Source organism: Podarcis melisellensis, assembly GCF_964234715.1.
Source record: "Podarcis melisellensis genome assembly, chromosome: 11".
In the NCBI taxonomy this organism is placed as follows: Eukaryota; Metazoa; Chordata; class Lepidosauria; order Squamata; family Lacertidae; genus Podarcis; species Podarcis melisellensis.
This window is the reverse complement of record NC_138543.1, coordinates 37,239,841-37,255,845: the sequence shown is the minus strand read 5'-3', so window position 1 is coordinate 37,255,845 and position 16,005 is coordinate 37,239,841. Positions and strand designations below refer to the sequence as shown.

The 16,005-nt window shown below is 43.8% G+C and overlaps 1 protein-coding gene across 6 annotated transcripts in view; it reads left to right on the top strand.

The window, feature by feature from the left end:
* The window catches only part of MAST4 (microtubule associated serine/threonine kinase family member 4), a gene marked incomplete at its 5' end in the record, with an annotated part of 206,005 nt that overhangs the window by 67,813 nt on the left and 122,187 nt on the right, over positions 1-16,005 (top strand). For 5 of the 6 annotated variants that reach the window (XM_081929316.1, XM_081929315.1, XM_081929313.1 and 2 more), the window contains one exon: positions 14,294-14,325. The exons of the other annotated variant lie outside the window; for it this stretch is intronic. In XM_081929316.1, the coding sequence (XP_081785442.1) occupies positions 14,294-14,325 (32 nt within the window). The remainder of the gene's footprint in view (positions 1-14,293; positions 14,326-16,005) is intronic. 6 annotated transcript variants of the gene reach the window in all.

Sequence of the window (16,005 nt, the reverse complement as noted above, 5' to 3'; positions counted from 1 at the left end):
TCCACGCTATTATTGTGGAGCTCATTTTTATTTTTTTTAGTGTTAAAATGTTTTAATTAATGGCACGGTGTGCATATTACGAGGGGTATTCATTAAAGATTTCCCCTGACATACTTCCCGTGGACTGAGACAAATGAAACTGGGCACAGTTATTAGTCCTTCTCTACATAGCTACCAGCAAGAGTCAAACACTTCTCCCATCACTTTATGCAGCTGTGGAGACCTCATCTGTAGAAGTCGGCATTTTGCATCAGAAGCCACAACTTGACCTCAGAAATCAGCATTCATCATTTGAAAAAAGCTTGCCCTTCAAAAATAACTTCATGGCTGGAAAGAGGTGGAAGTCTGATGGTGCGAGGTCGGGATAATAAGGGGGGTGATTAAGGATTTCATAGCCACAGGACCATGCTTCCGTCTGAGCAACATGCGAGTTGTGAACTGGGGCGTTATCCTGCAGGAGAAGGACACCTTTGGTCAGCATACCACGCCTCTCGATTTTGATGGCCTTCCGCAATTTCTGTAGTATGTCCCTTGTGGTACCCTTTGCCAGGAAATCCATCATCACTATTCCATGCTGGTCCGAAAGGCCGTGAGCATGACTTTGCCCGCTGACAGTTGGACATGTGTTTACTTTGGAGGTGGTGAGGCAGAGTGCTTCCATTGTTTGGACTGGGATTTAGTCTCTGGGTCATAATGATGGACCCAGGTTTCGTCCTGAGTAATTAGTCTGGCGAAGAAGTCTTCATGGTTTTTGTGACACATGGCCAAAAGAGCCCGTGAGCATGTGACTCATTCCTGCTTCTGAAAAGGCGTCAGCAGCCGGGGAACCCACCATGTGGACACCTTTCCCATGTGCAAATGGTCATAGATTATTTTTTCTACAGAGCCCACACTGATCTTGACATCTGCAGCTAGTTGGCGAACGGCTATGAGGCGATCCTCCAAAATGGCAGCCTCCACTTTCCGAATGGTGTCTTCATCAATGGAGGGGTGTGGTCGCCCAGGAATGGGAGCCATTCCACCGAAGTTCAACCACACTTGAACTGACAATAGCAGTGCTTGACTATGCCATACGATGGGGCAGCCTCCCCATAAGTCCCTTTCATCTCATCGAACATCTCCCATGGTGTGCACCCTTTCAAGTACAAGAACCTGATGGCAGCTCTGCATTCAACTGGTTCGATTTTCAGACGTTACTCCATGTTGGCACATGTAACAGAGAAACTGTTAGGAGTTCAAAGCTACAAATTACTATGTTACCTATGGAAAGATGTATCATTATACATGTGCAGTTACATCCTCCTACGATAACCGGAAGTGGATCAGGGGATATATTTAATGAACGCCCCTTGTATATCTAATTTATGTTTCAAGTTAAAGGGACAAGTGTTTTTGTTGTTGTTGTTGTTATTACAGCCTCCTTTTTATCTTTAGTATTCTTTGGTTATAATACAAGAACAATATTTTGATTTTGGATAAAGCAGACTAGAAAATGTTTGTTTGAAGTGCCAAGTATGTCACATTGAATGCAATAGTCTGTACTTTGGCCTTTGTCAATTCCAGGGTTTTTGCTTTTGTTTGTGCCTCTGTAATTGATAAAGGTATAATTAGTGATACCACAAAAAGCTCAAAAATAACAAGTAGGAAAATGAATTTTCCCAGTTTGTCATGGTCCAAAGGCATTCAGAGAAAAACTACCTTGAACTGAAGTGCATCCTCTGCTCATTATCAAATCAATAATATGAGGTTTTGTGATGATTTTAATCTCTCTGCAATTTGCATTCCTCATGCTAGATGCTCAAAATCAGCAGCCATTTTTTGGCACATGCACAGAAGTTAATTACTCTAACCGCTTACTCTTAATAAAACTGTGATTGACTAGAATGTCTGAAAAATGGGACAATGATTTACAGAACAATATCTTGGCTACAGTCCCGACAAACCAATTAGCCCAGCTAGGTCTGGCCCAGTAATGTGGCAGAATGAGACTGTTTTATTGGGCGGCATATATGGAGGGCAATTTGCACCCATGGATCCCCTATCCATTTAATTATTGTACACTCAGTGAAGCAAGGCTTTCTGCCACCTTCTCCTGTGACAGAGGAAGCTGGCTATGCTTTGTCTCCATGATCAGAGGCAGTTTGCTTCTGAATAAATACAAAATAAATAATGAATACCAGTTGCTAGAAACCACAGGTAAGGGAGTTTGCTCTTGCAGGATGCTGAACTACATGAGCCCTTGGCCTGGCCCAGAAAACTCTAATGCTCTTAAGAATGTGTGCACTGCCACTTCAGTTCATTACTGTGGCTAGAAAGGTTTCCAAAGTTTTTTTGTTCAGCTTAAACATAGAATGGAAAAAAAACCACGGCTGTATGGTTCATGCTTGAAAATGAAGATATCTAAAGGTTGCAGTCCTATCCATCAAGGATGGCGAAGTGTAGCTTTTATACTATAGTTCCCATCATTCCTCACTGTTGGCCATGGTGAATGGGACTGATGGGAGCTGGAGTCCAAAAGCTTCTCCATCCCTGCTATACATGCTGACCTGGAAATAAATGTCATTGACAGGGATCTGAGTATGCTGTAAATGTATCTTCACTGTAATAATGACCACTTTGTGAAATACAAACACATGAGTTGTATGTATTGAACAGTCCTTCTTCTCCCCTCCACCCTCCAGTTCTGCTCTGAATTTTCCCCAAACACCCTGGTGCAGATTTGCAGGGGTGTGTGGGTGTGGGTGTGCGTGCATGCACACATGGGAGACAAAAGGGAGAGAAAGTTCATTTACATGAGTTGTTCTGCTTCTGCAGTGACTGTGTTGGATTCAACCGATGATTCTGAATTGAATTTATTAGTAGCTTACAGAAATGTCAAACACAGTTGAGGTTATTTATAACAATTAAAAATATATGGAGACTCATCACAGCAATTGCATTGGATACTTAGCAGTTTTGTACTTGCATTATTAATTGTTTCATTTTTTTTAACCCAGTGTGTTAGAGATCAGTCCCTACTGGTTTCCCGGGTCTAGGGCTTTCCGGCTCTCCTAGCCTCTTAGGCTTTTGCTTCTTATAGGACACATAGGCAAGCATACAGACACACCCCAGGTGAGACAAAAAACTCAAGATGTCCCAGGTGGATAAATAAGTCTCTGCAACTGAGTAAACTTGCTTGGAAAAACTGAAATCCTTACTTACAGCTGGGTTGTTTACACATGCATTAATTTGAATACAGAGTAACTTCTTCCTTAAGTAGTTTGCGGAATTGTAGAGCTTGAAAGCCTATACATTTTTACCAGTAGAGTTTTTCTTGCAAAAGATACATTCTCACCTACTTGTTGCTCTTTGTTGGGAAAAACCATGGCCATGATGTTCTGTAGATTGCCTATGAGCAGCAGATTACTTTTGTTACGGTGATGTGTGCGGTAGAATAAGGACCTGAAAGTAGAATAGCTTTTGTTTTATTTTTTATAAAGCCCTAATTATTTCACAAATGTGACATGTGAGAAATTTCCTGGAGTATATTTAGGTAACTGTGAAAATGCATTAGGATTACTTCAATATTTGAAAACATTGCCACAAAAGCTGAAAGTAGATTTATTCTAAAAGCTTCCCCATATCTACAACATTAGCCATCTCTTTAGCAGTTTATGAACATTGTAGCTTTTATTGATTTCAGGGAATAGAACCCAGCAACAAACAACAAAAGTCGATGGCACCTCTTTGCTTCCATATAGAGGTGTCCAGATCAATATTTTGAATTTACAGTAATTTACTGGTAATGGGTAAACAAATGGACAGAATTTCTGCATTGTGGGTATGGCTAGGCATATATTCTTTTCATCTATACTCTGTTGTAAGTCAAAGTCTTTGTTCCTGCAGCTGGAAATGCAGCTGGATACTGAAATTATGTGCATATCCATGATGTTCTGAAATGTGTCATATGTTAAGGAACACTGAACAGGTTTCATTTACTGTAGAATGTATTGAGTGTTCAAGGCTGTTTAAAACCAAAATGCTACTTGTGCTTTTAATACCGTTCAGAGTTTTGCTTGTTCTTTTGGTGTACATTTATCAAGCTGCCTGGCTTTCAGACTTCAAAGATTTCCCTCTATATAGCGGAGTCTCTCTCCCCCTTCCTCCTCCTCCTCCTCCTCCTCCTCCTCCTCCTCTCTCTCTCTCTCTCTCTCTCTCTCTCTCTCACTCACACACACACACACACCTCCTCCTCCTCCTCCTCCTCCTCCTTCTTCTCTCTCTCTCTCTCTCTCTCTCTCACACACACACACACACACACACACAAAGGTGGAGGAAAGAAAATAGTGTGGAACTGGTAAAAGTAAATGAGAAACTTTCAATAATGAATGCTTATATGCTTCATGTGTACAGTTCTACCCTATTCTGCCCTATATTAATCACATGCAGCACTGTTTCCATTACAGTGCAGTTTGTCTTCCACCCAAAACTATGTTGTGTGTCTCATTGACTACTGTGGTGAAATTACATACCTCAAGTAATTTATGAAAGTAATTATGTAACTTATGTGAATTATGTTGTCATTATGTTATTTCATTTCATTCATGTCAATGGAAAGGAAATAATGGAAATGGGGAGGGGGAGGCAATAATTTATGTTTTGTTTGCAGACAGCAACAAAAGTGAATACTGATCATATTTACTGGGTTGATTTCCATTACAGACATGGGATGAATAAGTGAACATGGGCAGTTTCTGCTTCCATTTCTTCGAATTCTCCAACATCTCTAGTATACTGTGGTTGGCATCTGTCTTGGGAGACATGGGAGTGTGCCTCTGGGGGTGAAGTCAGACCAATGCATTAGCAGCACTTAAGTGACCTCCCTGGGGCGCAAGCCTGGGCAGTGTGTATGGAGGTCCTGGGCTGCGCAGATGACAAGACTCCACTCTTGACCTCACTAATGTGGTCCAAAGGAAAGCAGAGCAATATGTTTGGCACCAGCTTGGCTGCAGGAGTTGCCAGGTTGAGGCATACAAGACCCCATTCAACCATCTTAGAAACTCCACTCCGGATTTGTATAGGGTTTACTCCTCAGCCTTTTCTTCTTCTGAAGATATCTGAGGTTTAGGATCAGAGGCTACCTTGCCAGGTTGGTTAGCCCCATTTGCCCCTCCCTTCCCTCCACAGCACATGCAGAAACTGCCTTCTTAGCTATTTGACCCACTATTGATCTCGTCTGCTCAATCCGCCAGAGCCTGTCTTCACATACAGTGAAAGTACCTAACTCAACAGTGGGTTGAAATTCATCAACTACCCTCATTCGGTTTATCTTACCAGTCAAAACTGTTTCCCAGAGTGTGGCCACTCCACTGTTGCATGCTGACAGCTTCTAGGAGCCACAAGTGAGAACTGAGTGCAGGGTGGAGACCAAAAGTGGACAAACAACCCAGAAGGAGCACACTGTGTCCCACACCAGACGTAGAGCCCCTCCCCTCACACCCCATGCACCCCTCTAGTATATAGTGACATTCAAATCAATACAGAAAAGCAAATTACATAACTAAGAGAGTATTCAAAATTTCAGGAGGGCTCCACAATTACAACATGATTTCTATAGTTCTCTTCAGTAGGTTGGTCTGCCAATCTATTCACTAAGTTTGTAATTGTAAGCAGGCACAAACTCCACAGTTCAGTGCCAACAAGGCTTTTTAAATGGTTAATGCAGCGAAGAACCACTGAAACAGTTATGCATATTTCCCTCAGCTACATCAAGGTTTTTAAAAATCCTCTTAATATTACATGAGATTATTTACAGATAACGAGAGGAAAAACTTGGACAGCAAGATAAAAAATAATAATGATCTTGCATTCAGAGAGCCAGATTGTGGTAACATTTCTGTATTTTTGTTACCCAAAGATTATGTCATGCAACACGAAGAGGAAATTTGGGTGTGGCCAGGCATAAAAATTGTTAGCAGTGAGCCTACTGTGAAATGTATTTCTAGTGCTTTGAACAGAAGTACAATTTTATCCCATCAGATTGAGCTCGGGAGGAAACATATTAATCCTGTTTTGTAGCTAACTGGAGTATATGCCCTGTGCTGGATGACTGGCCTTTGTGACAATCAGAAAGTTGCTTCCTTTTGAACTTCTTAACATTAAATAAACCTGATTTTTAATTATGGTGCTGAATAAACATTTAATCAGATCAAGGTACTTGAGGTCTGCCTCCCCCCATGGCATAATGGGTGGCATTCAACTAAGTCATACTCAGATTAGAATGTACAACTGTGATGAAATAGTGTAACAATTGTGAAAAATTCTTGCAGCTTTCCCATATCCTCTTTTTTAGCACTATATGCTTTTACTGAATAGGTATACTTTTTAAAATATAATAAAATAAATATGAAAAATAAAATATATGTGTCAGGGAACTGCCATCGGAAAGAGAGATGGTGCAGAGGCTCCAGCAGACTCGGAGAGATTCTGCAGCGGAGGAGGGAACCAGCAGGGGGAGAGCAGAAGCTCCGGCAGAAGGGGAGTCGGAGGAGGGAGGGCTCTGGGATACTTCTAGTGAGAATAGTGCAGAGGTAACAAGACCCCCGTTGGCAACTCCCACCCTTCGCCGGAAGCTGTCACGCAGAGAATCACGAAGGCGCATGTCCGTGAAACAACTTTTATGTTGGCGTAAATTTCGTAGACGCCCACTGTCAGATTCTACCAGCGACTAACGGAGTCACGCCTTGGGAGGCTCCGTTAGTGCCTCAGTTTGGTTGACCAGCCAAACACCAGAGGGATCAAGCTTTTACGCACAAGCAGCTCATTATCCCATCACAGCAATCTGACAGTCTTTGTAAGCTGCTTGTGCAAGCAGAGGGCATCATGAGCGAACCAGCCGGAACCGCAGGAGCTGGAGCAGGTCCAAGCCTGGAGGAAAGGTACAGGGCGATGGAGGTCCAGCTCGCGCTGCAAACGGCGAGGCTTGAGGAGAGGAGGGCTCAAGATGCGGATAAGGGGAAAACCGCCCCACTTGCCAGAAAGGTGCCTGGATTGGTGCAGAGATTTGGGGGGGATCCCAGGAACTATCAAGCCTTTAGAACGGAGATGCAATATGCTCTCAATCTACTGTTTGATGACTTCACCGATGAGAACTCTAGAGTGGCGTACGTAATTAGCCATCTAGAGGGAGGGGCGAGGGACTGGGTTCGACCCCTGATGGCAGCCAATAATGATATCTTAAAGGACACGAGGAAGTTTTTTCGCGCCATGGACTTGATGTTTTCCAGCGAGATTGAGCAGGGGGTGGTGCGGAGGCAGTTGATGGGGTGCAAACAGGGGAGCCGATCTGTACGTGAGTACTGGACTGAGTTCACTATGCTTATTCATAGACTGGGGTGGGATCTAGCAAGTGAACCTATTCAAATGTTATTTGAAGAAGGGCTCTCTCCGACCGTGAAAGATGAACTTTCCCGGGCGCCCAGGGCGGAGTCTATGGATCAGCTGACTAAATCTGCACTGTCCATAGGAGCGCGCCAAGAAGCAAGAGCTTTGGAAAAGCGGGAAGGAAAGGGGGAACGTTGGAAGGACTTCCGCATTCCAGAGATTCCGGAGCAGTCTTTCCCGCCCGCAGAGCCGATGGAACTGGGAACAGCGCGCGCGCGCGCAGTTTCAAACACCAGTGAAGGGCGGAAGAAGGAGGGAAAGAGTGCCAAGAGATGTTATCTCTGCCAACAGCCAGGGCACTTTGCCAGAGTTTGTCCGCAAAGGAAGGAATGGCAGGGCATGGCGGGAACTGTTGGGGGAAAGGAGGAAGGAGAAATAGAGGAGCAAGTAAAAGCCAACGCCTGGTTGCCAACATCAGGGCACAGCAGCCAGGCCAGGGAGTAGTGAATGTGCCCACGCCGGAACCTCCAAGACCAGCGCTTGTGATAGAGGTGTTGCTGGAACTGTCAAACGGACACCCACTAAAGATAAAAGCGCTATTGGATTCAGGCAGCTCCTGTAATTTCATGAGTAAGGAGTTTGCTGCTGAACACCAGATACAAACTCTCCCATTAAGTAAGCCTTTGCAAGTAACCACGATTGATGGGAGGGAACTGTTGGGGGGAGAAGTGAGCCAACAGACTGTACCAATGATTATGAGGGTGGCATGACACACAGAACTGATAGCGTTTAATGTAGCCACCTTGGGAGGAGCTCCCATCATTCTGGGAATGAGCTGGCTGGCACTACACGATCCGCTAGTAGGCTGGCATCAGAGGGTGGTTTCCTTTGGTTCAGCACATTGCCTAGAACACTGCAAGGAGGGAGAGGGTCAGGCAGGGGCCAGAGCCACTCTAGCAGGGATGGAAGTGACTGACAAGGGGAAGGTGCCACCACAATACGCTGATTTGATTGACGTCTTCAGTGAAAAGGAAGCAGATAAACTGCCCCCGCACAGACCCTTTGACTGTCAAATCACCTTACTCCCAGGAGCACAATTGCCAGTGGGCAAGCTGTATGCCATGTCAGACCGTGAGATGCAGGAGTTAAGGGAGTTCATTGACAAGAACCTCAAGCGAGGTTTCATCAGAGAGTCACGAGCGGTGGGGGGCAGCCCAGTGTTCTTTGTGGACAAAAAAAACACGGGCAAACCCAGGCTTGTGTGTGATTTCAGGGCCCTAAATGCTGTGTCAGAACCAGTGACTTTCCCTATGCCCAGAATTGATGACATTCTGACACGGGTGAGAAAAGGGAAGATTTTTACCAAGCTGGACCTTAGGGGGGCATATAACTTGATACGTGTGAGGAAGGGGGATGAGTGGAAGACCACTATGTTCACCCCCTTGGGGGCGTTTGAGTACCTAGTTATGCCTTTTGGATTACAAGGGGGCTCCGCCTGCTTTCAATCATTCATGAATCACGTCCTGGGGCCATTGCTTTACAAGAACTGCGTGGCGTTCTTAGATGACGTCCTGGTGTACTCAGAGAATGAGGAGCAGCATGTGCGAGATGTTAGAGAAGTACTGAGCAAACTGCGAGAAAATCGGCTGTGTGTGAAACTGGAGAAATGCCAGTTTCATAGCAGGGAGGTGGAATTCCTGGGGTACCGGTTGTCTGACAAGGGGTTGGCTATGGATCCCAGCAAGGTTCAAGCGGTACTGGAATGGAAAACACCAAAGACCAAGAAGGACGTGCAAAGGTTCCTGGGCTTCGGAAACTTCTATAGGAAGTTCATCAAGAACTTTGCCCATTTAACAGCGCCCATCACGGATTGTCTTAGCAGCAAGAAAAAATTTGCTTGGACGGAAGAAGCGCAAGGGGCATTCGAACGCTTAAAGGCAGCGTTTGCGTCGGAGGAGCAACTTTTGCACGTGGATCTACGGCAACCAATGCGAGTGGAGACTGACGCGTCAGACCGAGCGGTAGGGGCCGTGCTTCTCCAGCCGGGGAAAGATGCGTCTGAATGGAGACCGTGTGCATTCTTCTCGCGGAAGTTGAACAAATCCGAGAGGAACTACACAGTATACGACCGAGAACTGCTCGCCATTCATGAAGCATTCCGGAGATGGCGGCACTTGCTGATTGGGGCGCAGCACAAGGTTCAAGTCCGGACTGACCACAAAAATCTGGAGTACTGGAGAACAGCCCGAGTGCTGAACCAGAGACAAGTGAGATGGGCCCAGGAGTTCTCCAAATTCAATTTTGAGATTCGTTACGTGCCAGGGTCCGAGAACGTAAGGGCGGACGCTCTTTCCAGAAAGCCTGAGTACTTAGAGGGGGAGGGCGCGCCGGAAGCAAGGCACGTAATCCCTGAAGACCGCTGGGTGTGTGGGGCGGCTTTGGTGGGGCAGAAAGAACTGTTAGAGGGTACGGAGAACGACGAATACGCCCAAGAGAAACTCAGAGAACTCAGGAGGACAGAGGAGAACATAGGGGGGTTTGAAGAAAAGAGTGGGGCGTTGTATTACAAAGGGGCACTGTACATACCCGATGGGGAACTGAGGGGCAGAGTACTCAAGCAGTTGCATGATAGCCCCACAGCGGGGCATTTTGGACAGCACAAAACCATGTGGTTGGTTACCAGGGAGTTTTGGTGGCCCAAGGTGAGGGAGGATGTACGGGAATATGTCAGGGGTTGCGACAGGTGCCAGCGAGCGAAAGGGGAGAGGGTGGCGCCAGCGGGGCTCTTACAACCCTTACCCACACCAGAAAGGCCATGGGAGGCAGTCTCCATAGATTTTATGACGGACCTGCCAAAATCCAAGGGCAAAACGGCGGTCATGGTAGTGGTAGATCTATTAACTAAGATGTGTCATTTTATAGCCTGTTCACATGCGGTCACAGCGGAGGAAACCGCCAAGTTGTTCGTAGAGCATATTTTCCGGTTGCATGGCGCCCCCTTGAGGGTGGTCAGCGACAGAGGGAAACAGTTTACTTCCAGGTTCTGGAGGAAACTTGTGAGCTTACTGCACGTGGAAATCAATTTCTCCACTGCCCGGCACCCGGAAACAAATGGGCAAGCGGAAAGGGCAAACGGGATTTTACAACAATACCTGAGGTGTTATGTAAAGGACCGAGAAAATGATTGGGTAGATAAGTTACCTCTGGCAGAATTTGCCTACAACAACGCTGAGAACGTGTCCACAGGGCTGAGTCCCTTTCTGGCAAATTATGGGTGTCATCCCAGGGCATTTCCAGGAGAAGGAGGGGAGAGGTGGAGTGTGCTGGCGGCGGAACATTTTGTTGAAGAGATGGAAGCCATCCACCGTCAGCTACAACTTAACTTAGAGAGAGCCAAGGAAGAATATAAAAGGCAAGCAGACAAAAATAGGAGGGAAGGTGAAACTATAAGGGTGGGAGACCGGGTGTGGCTATCCACCCAGGGACTACCTTTCAAGGGGGGTTGTAAGAAACTGAAACCCAAAAGATTGGGACCCTTTGAGGTCATACAGCAGGTGAACCCAGTAGCATTCAAACTCAGACTGCCCAGTCACATGAAATTGCACCCAGTATTTCACAGGTCATTACTGTCACCGTACCGAGAGGGACGTGAATGGGGGGGGGGGAGCGTGAGAGAGAGGTCTCCCGAACGCCCGTGATAGAAGAGAGAGAACGCGACATGAACGTGGCAGGAATCATTGATTCCAGGTGGAAGGGGGATCAGGTGGAATATCTGGTAGAATGGGAGTGGGAAGTAGAGTCGGAAAACACTTGGGTACCCGCTGAGGTAGTCAATGACGAGGTTTTAATAGAAACATTTCATCGGCGTTTCCCAAAAAAACCGCAACCCGTGGCACGATTTAGAAGGGAACACTTTGGGACCACCGATGAGGAAGGAGAGTTTGGAGGGTTCCCAGAGTCAGGGGTGGGTGAGGAAGCCGACTCCGACGAAGAAGAGGAAGACGGGGAGAGAGACGGTACGCCATGGTTAGAAGTGTTTGAATCCTCGGACGACGAGGAGAGTTCCTTTAGGGGCTTTCCGCCCTCACCGCCAGTGGGAGAGGAAGCGGGGGGTGAAGGGGGCCCTGAGGGGGAGGTGGATGTCAGGGAACTGCCATCGGAAAGAGAGATGGTGCAGAGGCTCCAGCAGACTCGGAGAGATTCTGCAGCGGAGGAGGGAACCAGCAGGGGGAGAGCAGAAGCTCCGGCAGAAGGGGAGTCGGAGGAGGGAGGGCTCTGGGATACTTCTAGTGAGAATAGTGCAGAGGTAACAAGACCCCCGTTGGCAACTCCCACCCTTCGCCGGAAGCTGTCACGCAGAGAATCACGAAGGCGCATGTCCGTGAAACAACTTTTATGTTGGCGTAAATTTCGTAGACGCCCACTGTCAGATTCTACCAGCGACTAACGGAGTCACGCCTTGGGAGGCTCCGTTAGTGCCTCGGTTTGGTTGACCAGCCAAACACCAGAGGGATCAAGCTTTTACGCACAAGCAGCTCATTATCCCATCAAAATATGTTTAGTTTTGTTTAAGTTTATGCACCTAGGTTATTATTCCCTTCTTCATGTGTGAAAGATGCATATACAGGAAGACACTCCAGTTGGTTCAGCCATAATACAGGGAACAATATATGAGTACTTAGATGGGAAATAATAGTTTAGCACAGAATTGGATTATTCACCTATCATTCATGTCATCAATGATGCAAGTAGATCATGTCAAAGTTGGCCCATAGGGTGGGGATGAGATGAAGATCTGGCCTACTAGGGCAAAACATTTTCCCACCCCCGGTGTAGAGCTACACATCAGAATTAATATATTAAATTTCTTCTAATATTGTATTTACAAATAAGTGATTAAGTAGAGGCAACTTTATTATATATGGAAGTAAATAGTTCCTTTGTATGAACTCTCAGTGTTCACTGGTGATGTAGACCTCTAAATGATAGGTGTGTTGAAATATGAAATGAAAAGTATGATAAAATCCTATAATATGCTTTATTTGCTTAATTTTGGAAGAAGCCTAAGAAAAACATTATTCTAACTATAACCTGCTTTAAAACTTCATTAGGAGTAGCTCAAAACTAATTATTTCTCTCAGGATCATACCAAATCGTTTCTTTCTCTGGACCACCTTCCCAAATCCTTGACACTAACACTCATCCGCATACCTTTGTTCTCCTGCTTCTCCTCACTGGTTATCTTGTTTCAATTTAGATTTGAGGGTAGATGAGTTTTCTTTGTTGGAGATATGTTAAATAACATGACAGTGGAGGTGGAAGAGAAATATGAGGCTGAAGAAATCAAGGGGAGGAGAGGGGAGAACATTCTCTTCTGACTAATCCCAAAACAGACCTCGTTAGTATGTGGCACCACAAGAAATGTTACATTTGTGCAAAATCCCTTTGTAGGAAATCCTTGTGTTTTTCAGAACATGGGTAAAAGTTTATTATGCCCAACATTTCTAGGTTAAAAGCAACAACCCATCAACCATCACCATTCACTTAAAATTTAATAGTGCAATGCAAAAGAAAAAAGAATTGGATGGTGGTGGTTTGCAGGAAAATAAATAAATTCAGGCATTAATTCTTTATAAGATGGGAACTGGGAATCCTTTATTTATATACAGTAGAGTATGAAAAGAGGGAAGGAAATTGACATTTGTTGCTGTGTGAGTGTATTGAATGCTTTCAAGCGTACAATAACTCAGCATTTATTTTTGATATTCTGAACTATAATGCATAACTGAAAAATATGAAGAAATAGAATTAAAAATAGAACTTAGAAAGAAACTTTACCAATGTATTGTTAGTTTGCTCTTGCTCTCTCTGTCGTGTTTTATTTTAGTTTATGTTTAAGTAGCATTTGCTGTGCTGGAATTCAAATGAGGTTTGTGTTTGTGTATAATAACTTTAAGGTGAGAAAAATTACTTTTTAGAACTGCCACAAATTGCCAATGTATCCTGATGACACTCTTGTTTTAAATGATACATCTGATGTTGAATTCAGGTTTTGAGATTCAACAAAGATGAGCAAATATACTTAAAATGTGGCTTCAGCAACAACAAGAGCTATACATTTTCTCTCACTGTGCTGCAAGCTTATATTGTGTGAGTGTTAAATATATAGTCTTAGATCCTGGCCTTTTGCTTTTGCTAGTGTGAGCACCCCTGGATTGGAGTTCCATCCAGGTGTTGCTCCTGCTGGTGGGGGAGATAATACTTTGCCAGTTCACCCTCTCCCCTGCAGTCCCTTGCAACCTTCAAAAATCTCTGAAGAGTTAGAAGCTGCTGTGGAGTACTATGGAACAGATACAGGGGGAAATAAATGACAATTACCCCAACTCTTCTTCCCTCCTCTGGATTAAAGCCTTCTGTATGGATGGAAAGAACCTTTCTGCCATTGACAGTTAAGTTGGGCTTCAACCTATAGTCCTGCAGTAAGGGTTTAAATAAAGTATATAATGTTTTGTAAGGACCCATTTTACATGCCATAAAGGTGAGTCTGACTGAAAACTGCCTGGGCTCTATTTTATTATTAATGGAAAACTGCCTGTTTCCTGGTAATTAGAGGCCAATAATTTTCTGAAGTTAACTATGCAGTTGCTGCTCCTCCCAAAGATTTGGCATTGAGTGGGATTTCTGATCGCAGAATTAAATACTAGAGTTTCATATACTGTATAACAAAATAAGAGGCAATCACTTAAGGCAATTTTCAACTTTGTAATATTAAATAGTGCACAAAGAACTAAGGTAGTTTTAAAAACATAAATCTTAGTCTAGAATAAGATGTCTGAACCATTCATATGTGGCATTTTAGGTAAATGATTGAAAAATATTCTTATTGTATGGTTAGAATTCATTTTATAATTACATTTTTCTTCATTTGCAGAAGGAACTGAGCCTTCCAAGAAGGGGAAGTTTGTGAGTAGTTGAAATTTCTTCTTTTTATTTTGTTCAATGCACTCTGCATAGGGCTTGACAGTTTTTCAATATATCTTCCTTCTCTCAGTGGCCAATGAAATGAAGGTTAAGTGTGGCAGTTGATTGTGCACAAAAAGCTAACATTGTAAACCAATGCGCCATGTGCTTGTACAATGTACCATGTCCTTGTACTGTACTTCACTGAATGTTTCTTCTGGTATTAGTTAATAATTTATAGTAGGAAGTCATTATGAAAGAATTCTGGGTATCAATAAGGCTATCAATTAAAAATACAATAGAAATAAATCAAGCATAGGATATGTTCCTTTGGACTCGTTATGTTTGGAATTTCAAAAAAATAGCTGAGAGAGACACGTACATAGATGGATTCGATTTTACCTTAATATTGATGCCAAAAATAAAGTAGCTTAAAAATTAAACTAATGCCAAGCGAGGATAGCTAATATAATATTTAAAGAATCAAGGTATGGATTGTTAGAGCCTTGCAAGCATTTATTTGTATTGGTTTGGAAAATTAATGAGTTAAATATGCTGACACCTCATGGTTAATAATTGCATTGGGTAAATTTTTGTGTCTTGACTTTCTTTGTCTAACTGCACAAGTCTAGGCATGTTTATTCAGAAGTAAGACCCACTTTGTTCAAAAAGTTCAGTAAGTCACCCTTTGTTAAATGCCATGTAAGTGTGCATAGAATTGCAGTCAAAGTACATTTTAAGCAGTTAATTTTTAAGGCCCGTGTTACTTTTTGTGCTTTTAAGTTGTATATTTTTCTTTACAATTCTTGGGTAAAATGGATGACTGTGGTCTGAATGGGTCTCTCTATTTTTGATTTTGATTTTTGTTGCTGTTTTCAAGCCAGTAGTGAATCTTCTTTGGGAAGCTAGAGGCTGCAATTTTTCTTTTCCCCTAGTTCCTCAAATGTAGTGATGAGGGGGAATAGCACCTCCCCCCCACTGATGCCTGTTGTTTCCTGCCCCAAGCTCCACCTAGGAGGTACTGGTGGTTTTTAAAGAAAATGACAGCCAGCAGCTGACTTGAAGGGCTCTAGAGCAGTGTTTTTCAACCTTTTTTGCGCAAAGGCACACTTGTTTCATGAAAAAAATCACGAGGCACACCACCATTAGAAAATGTTAAAAAAATTAACTCTGTGCCTATATTGACTATATATAAAGTAATTCTCTTGAATAGGAATCAAATAAACACAAAGAAAGTATTTTATAATTACTTTATTATGAAATAGTAAGTAAACAGAAATATGAAAAATCATAAAATACTTTATTTTAAAATCTTTCGAATTTTTCAATTTTTCCCACGGCACACCAGGCAACATCTCGCGGCACACTAGTGTGCCACGGAACAGTGGTTGAAAAACACTGCTTAGAGAATATAAAGAGGGACTTCTGAGAAATTCCACAAATCTTCAATGTACTTCCATGATTTCCTTGTTTTAAAACATATAAATGATGTTGGATTCAAGTTTAGATCAGTTTTTCAGGAACTTCTGACAGCTTGTTCTGAAACACCCAGGGCTCGTTCAGCACTCCTGTCCCCAAGGCTTTGGTGTTTCCTTGTATTGTCCTGTGCAGGGGCAGTGTGTCCCGTTCCGCCACTTGAGGCAAAACAGGAAGTGCCGCCTTGCCTTGCTGCCACGGGAACTG